Source organism: Macaca thibetana, chromosome 13 (assembly GCF_024542745.1).
Source record: "Macaca thibetana thibetana isolate TM-01 chromosome 13, ASM2454274v1, whole genome shotgun sequence".
Classification (NCBI taxonomy): Eukaryota; Metazoa; Chordata; class Mammalia; order Primates; family Cercopithecidae; genus Macaca; species Macaca thibetana.
Window position 1 is genome coordinate 63,875,411 of NC_065590.1, and position 20,783 is coordinate 63,896,193.

General features: G+C 48.4%; 1 protein-coding gene across 11 annotated transcripts in view; it reads left to right on the forward strand.

Annotated features, from left to right (window-relative positions):
• Nucleotides 1-17,458, forward strand: part of THADA (THADA armadillo repeat containing) — a 352,471-nt gene extending 335,013 nt beyond the window's left edge. For all 11 annotated transcript variants that reach the window (XM_050754776.1, XM_050754774.1, XM_050754781.1 and 8 more), the window contains 2 exons: nt 15,759-15,928; nt 16,969-17,458. In XM_050754776.1, the coding sequence (XP_050610733.1) occupies nt 15,759-15,928; nt 16,969-17,433 (635 nt within the window). In that variant the 3' untranslated portion in view covers nt 17,434-17,458. The remainder of the gene's footprint in view (nt 1-15,758; nt 15,929-16,968) is intronic.
• Nucleotides 17,459-20,783: the final 3,325 nt, after the last annotated feature.

Here is a 20,783-nt window from a genome sequence, read left to right on the forward strand (position 1 = left end):
ATCAACTCCTTTTTTGTTTTAAGATAGGGTTTTGCTCTGACGCCCAGACTGGAGCACAGCAGTATGGTCACAGCTTACTGCAGCCTTGAACTCTGAGGCTCCAGTGATCCTTCCGCCTCAGCTTCCCAAGTGGCAGGGACCACAGGCATGTACCACCACATTCAGCTAATTTTTAAATTTTTTGTAGACACAGGTTCTCATTACGTTGCCCAGGCTGGTCTTGAACTCCTGGGCTCAACTGATCCTCCTATACCAGCTTCCCCAAAATGTTGGGATTACAGGCATGAGCCACTATGCCCAGCCTTTTGTTTGTTTGTTTTTGTTTTTTTGTTGTTGTTGTTTGTTTTGTTTTGTTTTGTTTTTTGAGACGTAGTCTCCCTCTTGTCGCCCAGGCTGGAGTGCAGTGGCTCGATCTCGGCTCACTGCAAGCTCCGCCTCTCGGGTTTACGCCATTCTCCTGCCTCAGCCTCCTGAGTAGCTGGGACTACAGGCGCCCGCCACCTCGCCCGGCTAGTTTTTTTGTATTTTTTTAGTAGAGACGGTGTTTCACTGTGTTAGCCAGGATGGTCTCGATCTCCTGACCTCGTGATCCGCCCGTCTCGGCCTCCCAAAGTGCTGGGATTACAGGCTTGAGCCGCCGCACCCGGCCTTGTTTTTTTTTTTTTGAGACAGTCTTGGTCTGTCACCCAGGCTAGAGTGCAGTGGTGTGATCTCGGCTCACTGCAACCTCCGCCTCCTGGGTTCAAGTGATTCTTGTGCCTCAGCCTCCCGAGTAGCTGGGATTACAGGCACCCGCCACCACTCCCAACTAATTTTTACATTTTTAGTAGAGAGGGGGTTTCACCATGTTGGCAACTCCTGACCTCAGGTGATCTCCCAATCTCTGCCTCCCAAAGTCCTGGGATTACAGGAGGTGAGCCACTGCACCTGGCCATGCTCAGCCTTTAATAGTGATTTTATTTTTATTCAGCAATTTTAGTCAGTAGGACGTTTCATGCCCAGTTTTAGAACTTGTTTTATTTTTTGTGTTTGTTTCTACCAAGTCACAATTTCCCCCAGTCATTGTCTTGTTATTTGCGGTTTTCAGCATTACTAGCAAAATGACTCCTGGGGGTCGGTTATTGTGAATTTTTTTCATGTGCTGCCATTTTCAGTGTAGTCCGATTATCTTCACTAGTAACATTAACTGCAAAGTAGAAAACAGCCTGCCTCTTCCCAGAGTCCCTCCTCCCAACTTCTCCACCGAAGGCCTGGTGCTTAAAGGAAGGGAAGTTTTCTGGGCAGTAGACCCCTGGAGTCTTGAAACCCTTAAGACTCAGATGCTCCTCTTAGCAGGTAATTTAAATCCATCCTGCAACAGTTTGAGCTTTCCTCCTTTTTAGTTGGCCCAAAACCCAGAGTCTCGCTGCCCTCTAAGCTCTGAATTATTCTCTCTTCCTTGGCCTGTTCCTGAAAGGTTTTCTGTGGACCTCTCCCTTCTCTTGCCTGCCCTCCAGGCTTCTCCACACTCAGCGTCAGCCTAAGGCCATGTCAGTGGTGGTTTCCCATGCCTTTGGGAAGTGTCATCACTCCAGAAGACTGCTGGGGAGTGTTGGCCACAGGGGACAGATAGGAAAGACCTTGAGAGGGCTGGGAGTAAACTCCATTTCAAGATATAAAATTCCCAGAAACTTTGAAACCGCAGGCATTTTCATTTTGAACACTGTTTATAAATCTTAAAATCATGTTGTGAGTTTAAAAGTCATTTATACCTTGATTTGGTCATTGCCATTACCATAAACTGTGTGTGTTCTATTTAGAGCCGTAAAAGCCTAGGGAGTGAGGTAGGCTGCCTAGTAAGGGAACTTTCTGGATTCTGGGTTTTTTGTTTTGTTTTGTTTTGTTTTGTTTTTGTTTTTTTGAAACGGAGTCTCACTTTGTCACCCAGGCTGGAGTGCAGTGGCGCAATCTCAGTTCACTGCAACCTCCACCTCTCAGGTTCAAGCAGTTCTCCCGCCTCAGCCTCCTGAGTAGCTGGGACTACAGGCACCCATCGCCGTGCCTGGCTAATTTTTATATTTTTAGTAGAAACAGGGTTTCACCATGTTGGCCAGCTGGTCTCGAAATCCTGACCTCAAGTGATCCGCCTGCCTCAGCCTCCCAAAGTACTGGGATTACAGGCGTGAGCCACCGCGTCCAGCCTCTGGATTCCATATAAGACTGGGAGGCGGGCGCCTAGTAAGGGAACTTTCTGAATTCTGGATAAGACTGGGAGGCGGGCGCCTAGTAAGGGAACTTTCTGAATTCTAGATAAGGCTGGGAGGCGGGCGCCTAGTAAGGGAACTTTCTGGATTCTGGATAAGGCTGGGAGGCGGGCGCCTAGTAAGGGAACTTTCTGGATTCTGGGTAAGGCTGGGAGGCGGGCGCCTAGTAAGGGAACTTTCTGGATTCTGGGTAAGGCTGGGAGGCGGGCGCCTAGTAAGGGAACTTTCTGGATTCTGGATAAAGCTGGGAGGCGGGCACCTAGTAAGGGAACTTTCTGGATTCTGGATAAGACTGGGAGGTGGGCGCCTAGTAAGGGAACTTTCTGAATTCTAGATAAGGCTGGGAGGCGGGCGCCTAGTAAGGGAACTTTCTGGATTCTGGGTAAGGCTGGGAGGCGGGCGCCTAGTAAGGGAACTTTCTGGATTCTGGGTAAGGCTGGGAGGCGGGCGCCTAGTAAGGGAACTTTCTGGATTCTGGATAAGGCTGGGAGGCGGGCGCCTAGTAAGGGAACTTTCTGGATTCTGGGTTAAGGCTGGGAGGCGGGCGCCTAGTAAGGGAACTTTCTGGATTCTGGATAAGGCTGGGAGGCAGGTGCCTAGTAAGGGAACTTTCTGGATTCTGCATAAAGCTGGGAGGCAGTAGTATTAAAGTCCTCAGGAAAGAAACATTATCTTCTTGAGTTTTTCTGATTTTCAAATTCTAGTCTTCAGTTACACCTCAGGACCATCTGCACCACTACCACTCATATCCCACCAATGTGTTTTGGGAGCCAGGCAGTCCCCCGTCTTGAGCTCTGTGCGGTGTTTACAGTACCTCAACTGGGCATGTTTTCAAGGCTAGTACAGTGCCTTTTCCTCATGACAGCTCTGTTGAAGAACTCAGAAGGAGCCAGTCAGTCTTAGGAACTCAGGCTGAGAAGAAATTTCTTAGAAAAGAAAGAAGTTCCCGGGTGTGGTGGCTCATGCCTGTAATCCCAGCACTTTGAGAGGCTGAGACGGGTAGATCACCTGAGGTCAGGAGTTCAAGACCAGCCTGACCAATATGGTGAAGCCCTGTCTCTACTAAAATTACAAAAATTAGCCGGACATGGTGGCATGTGCCTGTAGTCCCAGCTATTAGGGAGGCTGAGGCAGGAGAATCGCTGGAGGCGGAGGTTGCAGTGAGCCAAGATCATACCACTGCACTCCAGCCTGGGCGACAGAGTGAGACTCCATCTCAAAAAAAAAAAAAAAGAAGAAGAAAGAAAGAAGTTCCAGTAGTGAAATAAGCTAAAGAAAACTGAAGTGACTTCAAGGAAAAGAAAAAGAGAAGTTTCAAGATCCAGGCTGATCAGTGAGGAATGTGGAATGTGTCCTCAGAGCTGGTGAACTCTGCCCAGGCAGAGGAAGAGGAGACTGATGGAAGGCAGACCTAAAATTGCCCAGCACTTACCAGTCTGTGGAAGCCTCCCTCATTGGCTCATGACACAGGGTTAGGAAAGAAGAGCAGGGGTAGGGAGGAAAGAAGAGGGCTGGGTGCTGCCATGTCTAGGAGGAGTGCTCTGGGGTGAGTGGCCACACAGATAGGAATGAAGTGCAAGGCACTTACCACCTGGGCAGAGTTGGAGGCAATCGAACCCTCTGGGAGGCTCTGAAGAGTGAAACCATCAAGGAGCAGGCAGAGGGAGGGACTCACTGCTATGGAGGGACTGGCTTTACACTTTTCACAGGAAGGGGCTGACACAGTTCAGGCCCCAAAGGAATCGTCACCAAATGCAAGAATGCCAAATGCAGGCCAGAATGGCTGGACAGGGCCCATTGCTTGGCTCTGCTGTCCCTTCACACACCAGGGCCCCAAGGACTGGCCTTTATTACCTGCTTCAGAACAGCCACGAAGCCCACATGCACAGCCCGTGGGTGCCGTACCCTTTCCTGCTGAGCTCCGGATATAGCCACAGGAAACAGGAGTGCCGTGCACACAAAACTGGGTATAATGGAAGCACCCTGGAGGGCTGGAAGCTGGTGGGACAGCTCCAGGCTGTAAGCCCCCTGGAGAACCAGGTCTTTTTCACAGATGGTATTTTCTCAGAGCAATATTTGTTTGAATCCATTCCTTATTTGTTGGTGTGGTTTGAAGTGAACAAATGCAAGTATTTTTCTAGGGTTCAAGCTGAGTGTACTATTAACTGGCTATAATTTATCAGTCCCTTTTTGGTGAAGTGTGTCCCTACTGAATAAGAAGTGCACACTTTTAACTTACTGAAATGCTTATTTTCATTCATATTGGCTGTATCCATTTTTTAAATTAGGGGAAAATTTTTATTTACCCAGTGATTTGAGGTCGGCCCACATTTTTAAAATCATAGTTATTTTAACTTTAAAAATAAAGATTTTTTGGAATGTATTGTTGATTAAAAATAATAATAAAGATTTTGAAATTATCTTTTCTTTAAAATGAAAACAAAGGATTTGCTAGGGTATTTCTGGTTTCATAAAAGGTCACCAGGAAACATGTTTACATCAGGGAGTCACAGGTTTTAAGCATATAACACTTCTGTGGAGTTTGTATTCTTTGGGAGCTGGACCTGCAGGTATTCTGGGGAACCCAGGCCATTTGTTCCATTTGAAAATAGCTAAAACATGAAGAAAAGGCAAATTCTTAAAATTGTAAAGGGTTTTCTGTCAAGTAGTTTTAAATTTTCAAATGATGGTGTTTTATCCCTTCCCTTCAGACCTGGAATCACATTTTCCCCTCAGGACAGAAAGGGCTCTGCGGCAAGCTGTGCCTGGGGAAGGAGCTGCCTCTCACTTGTGGCCCCCTCTCTGCCCAGGAGCTGGTGAGGAGGGGTGAACTAGGGGATGCCTTTCAGAAAAAAGGATGTGAGGAGATGAGGCCCTCCGCATCTGCCCCAAATAGAGACCGGCGTACTAGACTGAGCACTTGCAGAGACGTTCACAGAGGGACTGCAGTTGTGTAAGATTGGAGGCAGGCCTACAGCAGGGCTTCTCATCCTTGGCACTGCGGACATTGATTGGGGTGGTAGGGCTGTCATGAACACTGTAGGATGTTGAGTAGCATCTCTAGTCCCTACCTACTACGTGTCAGTAGCACCACCAACTCTGACTGTCACAACCAAAAATGTACCCAGACACTGGCAGATGTACCCTGGGAGCAATGTGCCCTCTGGCTGAGAACCATGGGTGAAGGGAGGCAGTCATGATGTTGAGGCACCTACAGACAAGAGCAGTAGGAAGCTCTCCCCACCCCTCTGATTGAAAGGGAGACCCCAGGGATAGCGGAAGTCAGGGAGGAGGGGCTGCCTGGCAGGTGCCCTAGCCATGGGGGATGCAGCCACTGCTAGAATCTTCACAACTTTCTGGGGAGGGTCCAAGAAAGAAATACCACCCACTCTTCTCTATTCTACCCTCCAGTATACCAGTGCTCCCTTCACATTAGGAGAAGCCAGCTAGAAGCCCAGTGGCAAGGACACCTGGGTAAGGCAGTCTATGGAGATCAGCATCCTGGGGCACTGAGCAGGGTGGAGGAGAAGGGCAGGGAATGTAAAATGGAAAATAATCAGTCTGTTCATCCATCCATCCATTTATTCAGTACTTATGAGCAGCTTAGCAAAGTGGTCAAGAATGCAGGTGCTGGGCTGGGCACAGTGGCTCACACCTGTAGTCCCAGTACTTTGGGAGGCCAAGGTAGGTGGATCACTTGACCTCACGAGTTCAAGACCAGCCTAGGCAATACAGTGAAACCCCGTCTCTACCAAAAATACAAAAATTAGCCAAGCATGATGGTGTGCCTATAGTCCTAGCTACTTGGGAGGCTAAGATGGGAAGATGGCTTGACCTGGGAGACAGAGGTTGTAGTGAACTGAGACCACACCACTGCACTCCAGCCTGGGTGGCAGAGCCAGACCCTGTCTCCAAAGGAAAAAACAAAGAAAAAAGAATATAGGTGCTGGAGTGCTGGAGTCAGATAAGCCTGGATTTGTATCTGGCCCTACCACTTGCAACCTGTATCCTATATGATCTTGAACAAGTTGTTTATCTAAATCTCAGTCACCTTGAGTATAAAATGGCAACAATAATTCTATCTACCTAGACCTTATTCTTGCAATCTTGGATTTTTCCCCAATGGGAAAATGCAAGTCACAAGTAAATTGCATAGTATAAGACCACAATCAAGTGTAAGCGGGTGGTATCTGGGCAGTACCCAGTGTTGTTTTTATAGACAATCCTAGGAAAGGAAAGACACGGGGTTCAGCATGGAGTGCCCCCCTCAGCATCCGTGAACACCTTGAGCACTGTGCAGATACAGCAGAGAAAGAGGCTCCAGTGGGCTGAGCAACACCTCAGGATCTGCGTTGTGTCCTGAGGGACAGGCCGGCAGGCTAAGTGAAAAGGAGGAAGAAGGGATCCCAGAGCAGGGAATGCTGAGTGAATCAAAGCCGAGAGAGTGAGAGGGAGGGGAAGGCCCAGATAGCAGTGTGGGGAGATAGCAGTGTGGGGAGATAGCAGTGTGGGGAGATAGCAGTGTGGGGAGATAGCAGTGTGGGGAGACCACTGAGAAGAGGTTTGGTTGAGAGACTCAGTGTTCTCTTCTGTAAAAGTAAGGGGAGGGCCTGGGGCCAGCTGCCTTCTTCAGTACCATTACATAGGGCTCACCAACTCACCTGTCCACAGAGACCACGCAAGTGAGCACACGTGTGAAAGGGGCGCGATGGGAGGCAGTAGGGCAGTCCCAGGCTGGAAGCAGCCGCCTTCTGTAGGCGTAGCCACCGCTCTGCTCCAGCAGCCGCTGCCATTTTCTAATGCAGGCCTAGAGACAGCAGAGTCTGATTTTCCGAATTTTCAAAAGATAATAGAAATTTGGATCTTTTTGAGAATTGTCCTGATGTTTTTTAAATCCATGTGAGCTGTACTAAATGGTCCCTTTGCACCCCTGTCCAGACACTGCTAATGGGTCCAGATGGGTGCAAAGGGATTGTTGAGTACAGTTTAGCTGAGACAACTCAGCTTAGAACCCGAGTTGTGTGTGTTTGGATTCTGCCTCTGCATATATACTTTAAACAGTAGGCGCTAAGACTTAAAACAAAAAGGATGCCAGGCAAAGTAGCTCACACCAGTAATCCTAGCACCTTGGGAGGCCTAGGTGGGTGGATCACTTGAGCCCAGGAGTTCAAGACCAACCTGGGCCACATGGCAAAACCCCGTCTCTACAAAAAATACAAAAAGTAGCGGAACATGGTAGTTTGTGCCTGTAGTCTCAGCCACCTGGGAGGCTGAGGTGGGAGGACCACTTGAGCCTGGGAGGTTGCTGCAGTGAGCTGTGATGGGGCCACTGTGCCCTAGCCTGGGCGACAGAGTGAGACCCTGTCTCAAAAAAATAAACATAAAAAAAAGGAGGAGGAGGAAGAGGGGTCCACTTGGACCCAGTGAAGTCTGAGTTCCCCCCAGACTTAATACCATGGTCAGGTAGGGTGTTGGGGGAAGGGACGGCTGTGGACGAGGGCACAGACAGGGCAGAGAGAGGGTGGGCCATAGTCCTGGGGTTGCACACAGCCCTGGCACTTGGCCCAGTGCATGCTGGGACTAGGGCTGCCCTTGAGAGCTCTGGCGAGCACATTTGGTTCTTCTTTGATGAAATTTTTTAAATTTTCAGATAAAGAACAGAGACTATTAACCATAAACACCCATGTTCTCCAACCCAGACTTCCTACTGGGTTCTTTGAAGCTGGGGTGACGACCCCCCTCCATTTCCTAGAACACTGACCTTCCTCTGGGCCATTTGTCTCCAGTAGGGGTCAGCTGGGAGCTCTTGATTGGTGGTAAAGGTTGAAATGATGGCATTTGATAGCATGGCCCTGAATGTACTCACAGAGTGCCCTGCCTGGAATCCTAGCTCTGAGCCTGGGCTCTGATGGCCCTGGTGGGTGGAGAGCCCTGGCTAGTCTCGGAGTAGAGGGTAAGGGGAGGCAGGGGACAGAGAGGCTTCTGGCAGCCCTAGGAAATGTTGAGTGGCAGAGTCAGCCGAACCGAGCTTGTTTTTCATGACTAATTAAAGTTCAGGCTTTTCCCCTGCTAAGTGGAAGTGAAGAAGACCATGGAGAAGACTAGAAATAATGAGGTTATCTGGGAACAGCCTCATGAAACCTGAACGTATTTTTGCTCAGAAAAAAGAAAGTGCAGTAACACTCACTCCGTCAGACGCTGCCTTTGCTGCCCAGGCCACCCCAGCCTGTCTGGCCTCACCTTCAGTCCTCCCTTCAGCACGCAGCTTGTCTCCCTGCAGCCCAAGCTCAGGCTCCTCCCTCCCTCCCGGTTATGTGTGTCCTCTCACCCACCCTGCTTGGCCCCTCTGTGAAGCCTCCACCCCCTTCCACATTTGTTTTTCCTTTCTGTCCTTTGGTTACCCCCACTCATGATATAATTGGTCTGTGTCACACACCGTCTTCAACTGTTTCCTCACACGTCGTGTGGGTCAGCTTGCCTCTGACAACTCTTCACTCTCTAAGAGAAGGGACTGGGTGGTTTTCTTCATGTTTCACACAGTGTTCTCCACACACAGGTGATCGATAAATACTTGTGGGGATAAAATACCAGATTGACGGGTGAATGGGTGAGTGGGTGGATGGATGGTGAATTGGTTGGATGGCAGGGCCACCCAACACCTTGGCCAGTCCCCTAAAGCTGAGGGATTTTTCAGATGCCTGAAGGAGGATTTTCCAGAGCTAGGGGCAGGGAGAATTCAACCCGTCGCCATTTGCACAGCACTTATTGTGCTGATTGCCCTCTCTTGAGAAGGACTAGAAGGCAGACTTGACCAATGGCCTTACTCTGGAAGGCATCTCCCCCATAATACTTTAAAATCAGACCATGGGCTTTTTAATCCGTGGTCTGAAATAGTTTTCAGGGTTGGCACCTGGAAAACATCCACTTTGACATCTTTCTTTCAATCAGTAGTTGAAAGCAACTTCAAAGCCTGTGACTTATGAGTCTACCTGCCTAGAAATTAATAATCACTTCAATCACTTCACATAGTGGGGGGAATCAGAGGCTGAGATTTGTGGTGGAGCCAGCACACTGTGCGAGGCCTGAGTCTTCACCTCTAACCCTGCTGGACGGTGGGGGATGCAGGGGCGGCGCTCTTCATGGAGGCAGAGAAGCAGCACCAGGGAGTATCGGCACATAACAGGGTTTCTGATAGCTAGGCATCTGCCTCGGATGGGGAGCCCTGATGAGGCTGGGGCAGTAGCAAGATGAAGGCTATACTGCAGCAGCCCTGAAGCCTCTGGTTTGCTTCCTCTGCAATCCCAGTGAGTTATCCCTTCACAGGGATGGAAGGCACCAGATTAACCAATTCTAAGTGCTGATCCATTGCATTTCCAACATGATTCCCAATGACCGCATGTTAATCCCACTTGTGTAGGCCTACCACAGACATGAATGTGTACCAGCAAACCTCACCCATATGAAGCATTCCAGGAAGATTCTAGGGCATATTTCATCTTGCCCTAGCAGTGTAGCTGGTGGGAGGAAGAGCCTCAGAGATTATTTATTCCCCACATTGACATCTTCCTCCCACCAACTCCCAGCTCCCACAGCTCTTGGCATGTGGACCACTCCACTGAGCACCTGATGTCCCTGCTATTGCCTGGGTGTTTGTCTACCTTCCCACCTAGACCTCCTGCTTCTTCGTTCCCTTTTGTAGCTGATTACTGTTCCACTGTATGAATTTATAACCACATTTTATTTATCCATTTATTAGCTGATGGACATTTGGGTTACTTCCACATCTTGGCTCTTATGAACAAGGCTGCTATGAACGTTTATGTACAAGTTTTTGTGTGGATGTGTCTTTTTCTCTCTCTTAGATACATTCCTAGGAGTGCAGTTGTTGGGTCATAGGGTTCATCTTTTGAGGAGAACTGCAAGACTGTTTTCCAAAGTGGCTACGCCATTTTACACTCCCACAAAAAATGTATGAGGGTTCCAGTTTCTCCACATCTTTGCCAAAACTTAACTTTTTTCTTTTTTATTATAGTCATGCCAGTGGGTGTGAAGTGGAATATGACTGGGGTTTTGATTTGCATTTTCCTGATGGTTAATGATGCTAAGCATCTTTTCATGTGTTTATTATTACTGAGTGTTAAGAGTTCTTTATGTAGTTTAGATATAGTCCCTTATCAGAGATAGGATTTGTTCATATTTTCTCCCTTTCTGTGAATTATCATTTCACTTTCTTTTTGGTGTTACTTTGAAGCACAAAAGTTTTTCATTTTGACAAAGCCCAGTCTTCCTTCCCTCCTTCCCTTTTTTTTTTTTTTTTTTTTGAGATGGAATCTTGCTTTGTCACCCAGGCTGGAGTACAGTGGCATGATCTCGGCTCACTGCAACCTCCACCTCCCGGGTTCAAGCAACTCTCCTGCCTCAGCCTCCCGAGTAGCTGGGACTACAGGTGTCCACCACGCCGCCTAGCTAATTTTTGTATTTTTAGTAGAGACGGGGTTTCACCCTATTTGGTCAGGCTGGTCTTGAACTCCTGACCTCAGGTGATCCACCCACCTCAGCCTCCCAAAGTGCTGGGATTACAGGCATAAGCCACAGTGCCCAGTCTGACAAAGCCCAGTTTTTCTAATGTTGCTTGTGTTTTTGATGTCATATCTAAGAAATAGTTGCCTAATTCAAGGTCATACAGATTTACTTCTGTCTTCTATGAGTTTTCTAAGGCCGGGCGCAGTAGCTCAAGGCCAAGCGTGGTGGCTCACACCTGTAATCCCAGCACTTTGGGAGGCCAAGACAGGTGGATTATGAGGTCAGGAGTTCAAGACCAGCCTGGCCAAGATGGTGAAACCCTGTCTCTACTAAAAATATAAAAAATGTAGCCAGACACAGTTGCAGGCACCTGTAATCCCAGCTACTCGGGGAGGCTGAGGCAGGAAAATTGCTTGAACCTGGGCAGCAGAGGTTGCAGTGAGCTGAGATCTGCACTCCAGCCTGGGTGACAGACAGACTCGGTCTCAAAAAAAAAAAAAAAAAAAAAAAAAAAAAAAATGAAATGAGTTTTCTAGTTTTAGCTCTTACATTTAGATCTTTGGTACATTTTAATTTCTATATGTTGTGTGAGGTAAGGGTCCAACTTCATTCTTTCGCAGGTGTATATCCAGTTGTCCCAGGATTACTGGTTGAAAAGACTTTTTTTCCCCGTTATTTTGGTACCCTTGTCAAAAATCATTTGACCATAAATGTGAGGGTGTGTTTGTGGATTCTCAGTCTGTTGATTTGTGTAATCTGCCCTTGCTATTCTGTTGATCTATATGTCTATTCTTATGCCAGTAGCGCACTGTCTTCATTCCTATAGCTTTGTAGTAAGTTTTGAAATCAGGAAGTGTGAGTCCTCCAATTTTCTTTTCTTTTTCAAGATTGTTTTGGATACACAGCAGATTCTTTTTTTTTTTTTTTTTTTTTTTTTTTTGGTAGCAACAGGGTGTTGTCTCAAGTGATCCTTCCACCTCAGCCTCCCAAAATTTGGGGATTACAGGTGTGAGCCACTGAGCCCAGCCTCTCAGCAGATTCTTAAAATACACTTGTTGATTGGCTGCTTGTTTTCTTGTTTCCTTGATGGACTGGCCAGACTGTGAGAGCCTAGCTGGCCTGCACGCTTAAGTGACAAATTCCTCTCCCTACTGCAGCTTCCCTTCATAAGGCATTTGGCCAGTAGAGATCTAGGCAGTTCTGGCTGAGCTGCCTTAGTCCAGGGCAAGGTAGTAAAAGAGAATTTGGCAGGTTGCAGCTGGCTCCCCAAGCAGGAGATCTAAATCCAACTCATCCTTCCCCCACCCTCCCCAAAACATGTCAGCATTCCTTCCTCTTCTGTCCTTGCCTTGCAGGCTTGGAGCCTGGGTAGTTAGAGCTCTATCTAGACTCACTTCTGGCCACATCACACCAGCTCTTCCCATGTGCCTGTCATCCCACCACTCTCCTGCCCCTTCCTAACCATGATTCATGGCAAAATCCTGCAGGATAGAAGCTATCTGTCCTGTCAGGTGGGGCTAGTGCAGCAGCCTGGCCTTCCTTGGTGGCATCTTTGGTCACCCCCATAGGTTCTTTATGGACTCAACAGGAATGTCACGTGAGCTGCAGGTACTGATTTTGCTGATGGATGATGAAATTTTTTTCTTCCCTGTTGGGCTTTCAGTCCTTGCCTTAAGGAGACCATAAAAGAAGTGGTGGGAGGCCAGGTGCAGTGGCTCACGCGTGTAATCCCAGCACTTTGGGAGGCCGAGGGGGGCAGATCACTTGAGGTCAGGAATTCGAGACCAGCCTGACCAACATGGAGAAACCCCGTCTCTAGTAAAAATATAAAATTAGCCGGCCGTGGTGGCAGACACCTGTAATCCCAGCTACTCATGAGGTTGAGGCAGGAGAATCGCTTGAACTCGGGAGGCAGAGGTTGCAGTGAGCTGAGATCATGCCACTGCACTGTAGCCTGGGCAGTAGAGCAAGACTCAGTCTCAAAAAAAAAAAGAGTGATAAACCCACTGGGTGCAGTAACTCATGCGTGTAATCTCAGCACTTTGGTAGGCTGAGGTGGTTAGATCACTTGATCTCCAGGAGTTCAAGACCAGCCTGGACAACGTGGTAAAACCCTGTCTCTACAGAAAAAAAAAAAAAATTAGCCTGGTATAGTGGCACATGCTTATAGTCACAGATACTCGGGAGGCTGAGGTGGGAGGATCACCTGAGCCCAGGAAGGTCAAGGCTGCAATAAGCTGTGATTGTGCCACTGTACTCCAGCCTGGGTGACAGAGTGAGACCCTGTCTCAAAAAAAAAAAATGATAAAACCAAGTCTGACTTCTTCATCTCCATTGCCTTCCTGCAGGGTAGGGGGCAGTCTGTGCACTGGAGATACTTAGCCCAGCACCACAGCTACCTGCAAACTTGGACCAGTTATCTAACCTTCATGAACGCAGTCTCCTTGTTGGCTAAATAGGGATACTTCCCTTATAGGATGGCAGAATGGCAGGAGCAATTAAGAATTCAGTAGGAGCAAAATGTTCATTATCATTGGTAACACTAGTTACCATTTACTGAATGTTTTCTTTGTGCCATTCTCTATGTTAGTGTTCAGATTAGGTCAGATGGAATAAAGGAGGAGATCTCATGATCTTCAGCCATAAACAAGTATGTGCTGAGCATCTGCTCTGTATTGAATCCTATGCTGGTCCTCATGTGTGTTTTTGTTTGGGGGGTTTGAAAAAGGCCACCTGTGTGGGGTGCAGGGGAGCATCAGGAAGAGCAGCTAATGGATGCTGGGCTTAATAACTAGGTGATGGGTTGATCTGTGCAGCAAACCACCATGGTACATGTTTATCTATGTAACAAACCTGCACGTCCTACACATGTATCCCAGAACTCTAAAAGTTGAAGGGGCCAGGTGCGGTGGCTCACACCTGTAATCCGAGCACTTTGGAAGGCTGAGGTGGGTAGATCACTTGAGGTCAGGAGTTTAGACCAGCCGGGCCAACATGGTGAAATCCTGTCTCTACAAAAAATACAAAAATTAGCTGGGCAAAAACAGAAAAAATTAGCTGGGTGTGGTGGCACGCACCTGTAGTCCCAGCTGCTTGGGGGCTGAGGCAGGTTCAAGAATTGCTTGAACCCGGGAGGTGGAGGTTACAGTGAGCCAATATCACGCCACTCTACTCCAGTCTGGGCGACAGACTCTGTCTCAATCAATCAATAAAAGTTGAAGGGAAAAAAGAAAGAAAAAGGCCATTTAATTATCCCCTCTCTATACAGATTCTCAGGCAATTGAGAACTGCACAAAGGAGTTAGGTAGAGGTAAAAATAGAGATTGTATTATAGGTAGAGGTCCAGCCAACACATGGCTCAGACCCACAGCCAAAGTGCACCTTCGCCCCCTCTCCTTTTCTGTTTCCTGGTGTAAATCTGGGTTCCAGGCTGCAGAGCAAGCAGCATGGGGAACGGGGACACTAAAGGGCAAGTGTCCTGGGGGACTTATCTGGAGCTGTCAAGATGGTAAGATCAGTCCTTTTGTCTGCTTACATGCAACTAGGTGCTGCTGTGTGACCTCTGGATAGTCCTGCCCCTACTGCAGGAGGGCCCCAGGTGTACACCCTGCTGACCCCACCATCAAAACCTCTGGAATGTTGATGCTAGTTCTCCAAATCTGTGCTTTCCATGTACCATGAAACTTGTTGCCAACTATAATTTCTTGATGTGTGCAAGTGGGTTATGTAATACCCAACCCATAGGATGCAAGAAGGACTGGGGAGAAAGCACTTGATCAGGGCCTGGCACTCACTAGGCCCTCAGTGGGGCCATCCCGGTAAGCCTGGTTCAACACCCAGGGGAACTAAGCCTGCTGTTGCAGATTATCAACCGTCTGTCTGTGTGCCGAGAAGTCTCTTCAGGGGCCAAATGGTCAGGGTAAGTCTGTGTGCTGAAGTTGGAGATGTGGATTTGGGAGTGATCAGGGCTCCACAGAAATGCATCATTGAAAGACAGGCATTGGTGCAGGATGGGCCTACAGAGGTCCATTGTCTGTGCAGTGGGCTTTCAGTCCCATGTTTCAGACGTCCTCCAGGTTTGGGATGGGAGGGGCAGAGTTGTTAGGGGAAGGGACAACACCCCTGAACCTCCCTCCAAACCCATATTTAGGATTGTCTAAGGCCAAATGGTGAAATAAGGCCATTGGTTTCCCCAGGGCCCCCTGCTTCCTCTTTCTGCACCTTTCTGCTCTTTCAGTGCCCTTCCTCCAAGCACCCGGGAAAACAAGGGTCCAAAAACAAAAAAACTCCAAGACAAAGGGCAGCAAAATAGGAGCCAAATGCAGCCCACCACCTACTTTTTACAGCCCGTGAGCTATTAGTGGTTTTTACATTTTTAATTGGTTGAAAAAAATAATATTTTGTGACACATGAAATTCAAATTTCAGTGTCCATAAAGTTTTATTGGAACACAGCCACAACCATTTGTTTACAAATTGTCTATGGCTGCTTTCAGCTGAGTTGAGGAGGTATAGGCCTGCAAAGTCTAAAATATTGACTCTCTGGCCCTTTAAGGAAAAGCTTGACAATGCCCTATTCTAGGATGTGTCTTGCACCCAGGAGATCTGCTTTCCAAGGAAAGGGCAAACCAGTCAAATCCAGGCAGATGTGCAGAGGAGACACCGGACGGGGAAGCCTTCCTGATCCTTCCGGTGACACTGGAGGAGCTGAGGGGAGATAACTCTCTAATCCTACAGATGGGACTGCTTCTGTCCACACTGAGTTAGGGGGCATGGAAACAGTGGGTTCAGGCCTATGACTTATTCTAACAGTATAGATAGCAGGATTCAGAAGGTGATTAATAGTCTCCAGTGAGCCCACCATACCAGCTTCCCTGCCAGGCTGGTGGCAGCGATTTTACCTGAGGCCTTTCATGTTCCCAGGGTCCTGCAGGCTGCCCTGGGCCGGCCCTGAGCAGTATATTCATTGCTTACCTTTCTCCTGTCTCTGCAGAGTTTGCCTTCTGCCAGGTGGATGCCTCCATCGCTCTGGCCCTGGCCCTGGCCGTCCTGTGTGATCTGCTCCAGCAGTGGAACCAGCTGGCCCCTGGACTGCCCATCCTGCTGGGATGGCTGTTGGGAGACGGTGATGACCTCGTGGTCTGTGTGGAGAGCATGCATCAGGTGATCCCGGGGTGTCAGGGGAGTGGGAAGCAGGGTTGGAGTGTCCTAAACCCACTGGATGCAGCACCTACAGCCTCAGCTGGGCTTGTTCGTGCTGACACACAGAGCAGTAACCACTAGGAAAGCCACCCACCGGGTGCTGCCGAGGGCACAGGGACACTCTCAGGCTGACTTCTGGGCTGCTGATGCTCAGCCTCCAGATTAGCCAGGGGAGAGAACTCGCAAAGAAGCCCCTGCATGCGGAGAGTTTAATTATGGAGACTGCTTGTTAGTCGGTATTGGAGTTAGCCTGGAGCTTCCCAAAGTTAGGTCTGAGGGTGAAGCATTTTCAGAGAATTAGGATCTTTGCTGGGAACTTCCTGCTTGAAAAAAACTATTACTAGCCCCCTCCAGAGTGGGTGCAGTCACAGATAGGGAAACTGAGGACGAAGACAAGCAGCAAAAGCCTCCTGAGAACTGAAATTGATCGCCACCAGTATCTGACTTAGCTGACCTTCTAAGAATGGCATCCCCAGCAGGCCAAGGGTTCAAAAAGCATTGTCCCTGTTTATGAGAAATTTGGAGACATGGTAAGTGTCTGATAAAATGACCTTGAGAATCATGGTGTTATAGAAACAGGACGCAGCCTAGTGTCCTCTGTTTGGAGATTCCTTCTCTGGCCTGCTGCAGACATGACCTTTCCTCCCTCCTCTCCAATTTCCAGCTGCACCTTAAGCTCCCTTGTTGAAGTCCCCTTTTCAGCATCCATCCCCTAGAGTATCTTGACTTTGCACCACAAACACATCTTTATCAAGGTCATGTTAAGTCTGGGGAAAAAATTCCTCTCTGCTGGAGAAATACAGTGAGTAAAAATAGAAGGTGACCTTCAAGGCTGCAAGTGGTGTGTGTCCATGGGTGTTGACAGGCGAGAGTGCGCCCTCTGTCCGGTGGGGGAGGGGACATGACACCCTTCTTGTACCTGGCAGGGTACTGCTTGATCTGGACTGGGGCTTGTCACCATTCCCTGTAAGACTGACTTTTGGCTTTTTCATCTGATTTAGGTGGAAGAAGACTACCTGTTTGAAAAAGCAGAAGTCAACTTTTGGGCCGAGACCCTGATCTTTGTGAAATACCTCTGCAAGCACCTCTTCTGTCTCCTCTCCAAGTCTGGCTGGCGTCTTCCAAGCCCTGAGATGCTCTGTCACCTTCAAAGGATGGTGTCAGAGCAGTGCCACCTCCTGTCTCAGCTCTTCAGAGAGCTTCCACCAGCTGCAGAATTTGTGAAGACGGTGGAGTTCACAAGACTACGCATTCAAGAGGAAAGGACTTTGGCTTGCTTGAAGCTGCTGGCCTTTTTGGAAGGAAAGGAAGGGGAAGACACCCTAGTTCTCAGTGTTTGGGACTCTTCTGCAGAAGCGAGGCAGTTAACTCTTCCAAGAACAGAGCAGCATGTTGAAGAAAATTTGGGGGATTGGGATGGGGGTATGTGTGGATTTTTCCTCACAAATCTGCAGGAAACATGTTGAACATAAATTCAAAAATGTTATCCCATTCATGCCTCCCCTAGTTCTGTGAGTCTGGTCGTCTGTCACTCCTCACAGAGAAACTATTCTTCAGTTCACTCATTCAGGGCAGCCTACTTTATTGCTGCTACTGTAGGAAGTGAGGCGACTCTGCTGCAGATTTCCTCTGTCCCCAGGTGCAGGCCACCTGCAGGCCTGAATGAGCCTTTTTCATCCCCCAGGGCCTCTAATGCCCTGCCATAGCCTCCCTACATTCTCTGTGAAGGGACTACACAGAGTTGGATTTTAGCACACACACATGACCCCTCCCCCTCCCCTGTTCTGGCTTTATGTAGGGGCTGGATGAGTTGGCAAACAGCCCATTTGGTCTGATTCATAAATTTTGTTCCATTTTAGCAAAGCAGAAATATGTTCCAAATGTTGGATCCTAGGAGAATTCAGGATCAACCTTGCACAAATAATTTATTTTTATTGTCTGCATGTGTAAGTCCTGCAGTGACCTACACATTCCATCTTAATTATTCAAAGAGCCATTGAGCACTCCCCCACCCCCAAAAAAGTATGCTTATGCTAGGAAACCTGATTTTGCCACCCAGTGAAAGTATATCCATGCTCTTAGCTGTGAGGAGGAACCTGGGGAAAGGAGAGGCAGAGAAAATGACTTATTCTATGCCTACATTGTTTACCTATCACTTGCTTGGTGGCAGTAACAAGATTCTCACTTAAGATGCCATTAAACACATTTATCAGCCGGGCACGGTGGCTCACGCCTGTAATCCCAGCGCTTTGTGAGGCTGAGGCAGGCAGATCATGAGGTCTGGAGTTCAAGACCAGCCTGACCAACATAGTGAAACCCCATCTCTACCAAAAATACAAAAATTAGCCAGGAGTGGTGGTGCGCACCTGTAATCCCAGCCACTCAGAAGGCTGAGGCAGGAGAAACGCTTGAACCCAGGAGGTGGAGGTTGCAGTGAGCCGAGATCACACCACTGCACTCCAACCTGCACAACAGAGCGAGACTCCGTCACACACACACACACATACTGCACTCCAGCCTGGGCGACAGAGTGAGACTCCATCACACACACACACACTCCAGCCTGCGTGACAGAGCGAGACTCTGACACACACACCCCCTTTGCAGTGATTTGAATCTAGAAACCTTAATGATTTTCTGCCTTTTCAAGCCCAGCCCAGCCCTCTTCCTCACACACCCGGCAGGTGGCGCTCTTGCATACGTTTTGCTTCTGGTCCAGTTTTTCATTGGCTCACCATTTTTTATTTATAATTTCAGAGTAAGTGTTACCCACTAACAGTTATCTTGAGAATCATAGCTTTGGATGGGTCGTAGCCTCATCCGCATCCATTTTTCATCCTACTGATCTGAAAAAACATTTCAATCATAGTATATAAAGTTGCTCCAGATTTTAGGGTCTGTAAAAAAAAAAAAAAAAAAACCTAAATACTCAGGTGAATGATCACTTAGAGTAATTTATTGATGTTTCAGAGTCTGAAGGGGCGGGTTAGAAGAGAGTGAGTTTACAATCATTTTCTACTGCAGAAAAGCTCATATTTCAAATGTAGTTCATCTCTCTTTGAGAGATACATTTAACACTAAAAATGCAGCTGTAAGCCAGGCATGGTGGTGCACACTTGTAATCCCAGCTACTCAGGAGGCTGAGGTGGGAGGATCGCCCAGGAGTTCATGCCTGTGAAAGACCACTGCACTCCAGCCTGAGTAACACAGCAAGACCCCATCACTAAAAGAAAGGAATTTAAGAACAAAAAAGCAGCCATACTGGAAGTATAGGAAAGGGGCTTTGTAAGAGGCAGGAAAGAAGTTAACTCAGTGTCCAAAGTTTTGTCCTAAAGAGAACAGGAAATTCCCTGGGTGGTTTTGCAACCACTCGGCCCCAAATGTGGTTTCTGTGATCCTGAATTAATTACCTAGTTAGGCAGCTGTGTAGCCCACACCTGAGGGAAAGTTGCCAACCTAACACTTTTTGTTCTAAGACCTAGCTGGTGAGACGTGAGGGACTCGGTAACATAAATGTGGTGATAACCACAGAAGAAGAATTATGAAACTGGCCCAACAAAGCCCAGCTCAATGGAAATGGCCAGCACTTCTTTTTTCCTCCATTTAAAATGAAATAAAAGCAGCTACATTATACATTTTATACTAGCAGGTACTCTGTACACAGCATGTCCCATAATATGTCCACATGTTATCTCCAGAATCCTAATCTGCAAAGTGGGTGTTCTCACAGCTCTTGACTGGGAGTCACCCCAGATTTGGACGTTGATTCAAACAGATGTTTCCATTGGTTCTGTATCTGAAATCTTGCTACTAACCTAATAAAAGTGCCTAGGGAAGTGGCTGTTTCACACTGTTTGGTGAGATGTTTGGGGTCATCTCACCAAAGAACAAACCAGACCACAGTTGCCCAGGTATATCAAGGGGTCAGTGTAGGGTAGGTGCTAAAAGTGAAACTGGTCCCTCTGAGGTCACCTACTCTTGGCTCTGAGTCCTAGGGTCCAGGACTTGGGTACCCCCACAGCTCTGCACTCATGAGTCTGTGGCTCTCTGTCCATCTGGCCATAGTTCAGAAGCCTGGCTTTCTCCACCCTTATGCTTTGTCAATTTGGTTTAATACATAAAGATGGTTTAGTTCTTGTCTTTTAAACACCTTCACAGATACCATTTGCACCTTGACAAAGGTGAGAGATGAATAAAGCAGGAATATTACCTTCGTTTTACAAGGAAACCCAAGTACCAAAGAGATGATGTGATTTGCCTAAGACCACATGATTTCTATGGGGCAGGGCCTGAACTCCAGCCCAGCATTCCTGATCCTTACCCTGGACTCTGGCTCCCTGGGCTGTGAGGGGAGTACAGTAGTGGGAAATGCAGGCTACACTCCAGGAACTCGAATCCCTGAGTGGCAGGCCTAGTTCTTTCCCCAGCGGGTCCTGGACCTTCCAGCTTCAGGTCCAAGCTTTTTGGCAACCTGTATGAGCGCGGAGCGAGAAGTGCCCTAGACCAGACTCCAGATCGTTCCTAGTGGGGCTGTCAGCGGCTTTAGCCTCACTGGGCGCTAGGTGGGGGTGTCTGCTCCGTACCAGGACGAAGGCGGGGCGCCCGCTGGCAAAGCGCATTTTCCAGCCCAAGCTGTTGGGGTGTGGGGCTGGCGGGAGAGGGAAAACAGAGGGGGGCGCGCCCACCAACAGCGTCTGTGCAGCCCCACCTGGGCCGCGGGTTGGTCTCAGCCGGATCCTGCCGCCCTCATCGAGCTAAGGCTGGGCGCGGCGCCCCTACGGCCGGGGAGAGAAGAGCCGGGAGGACGCAACAGGCC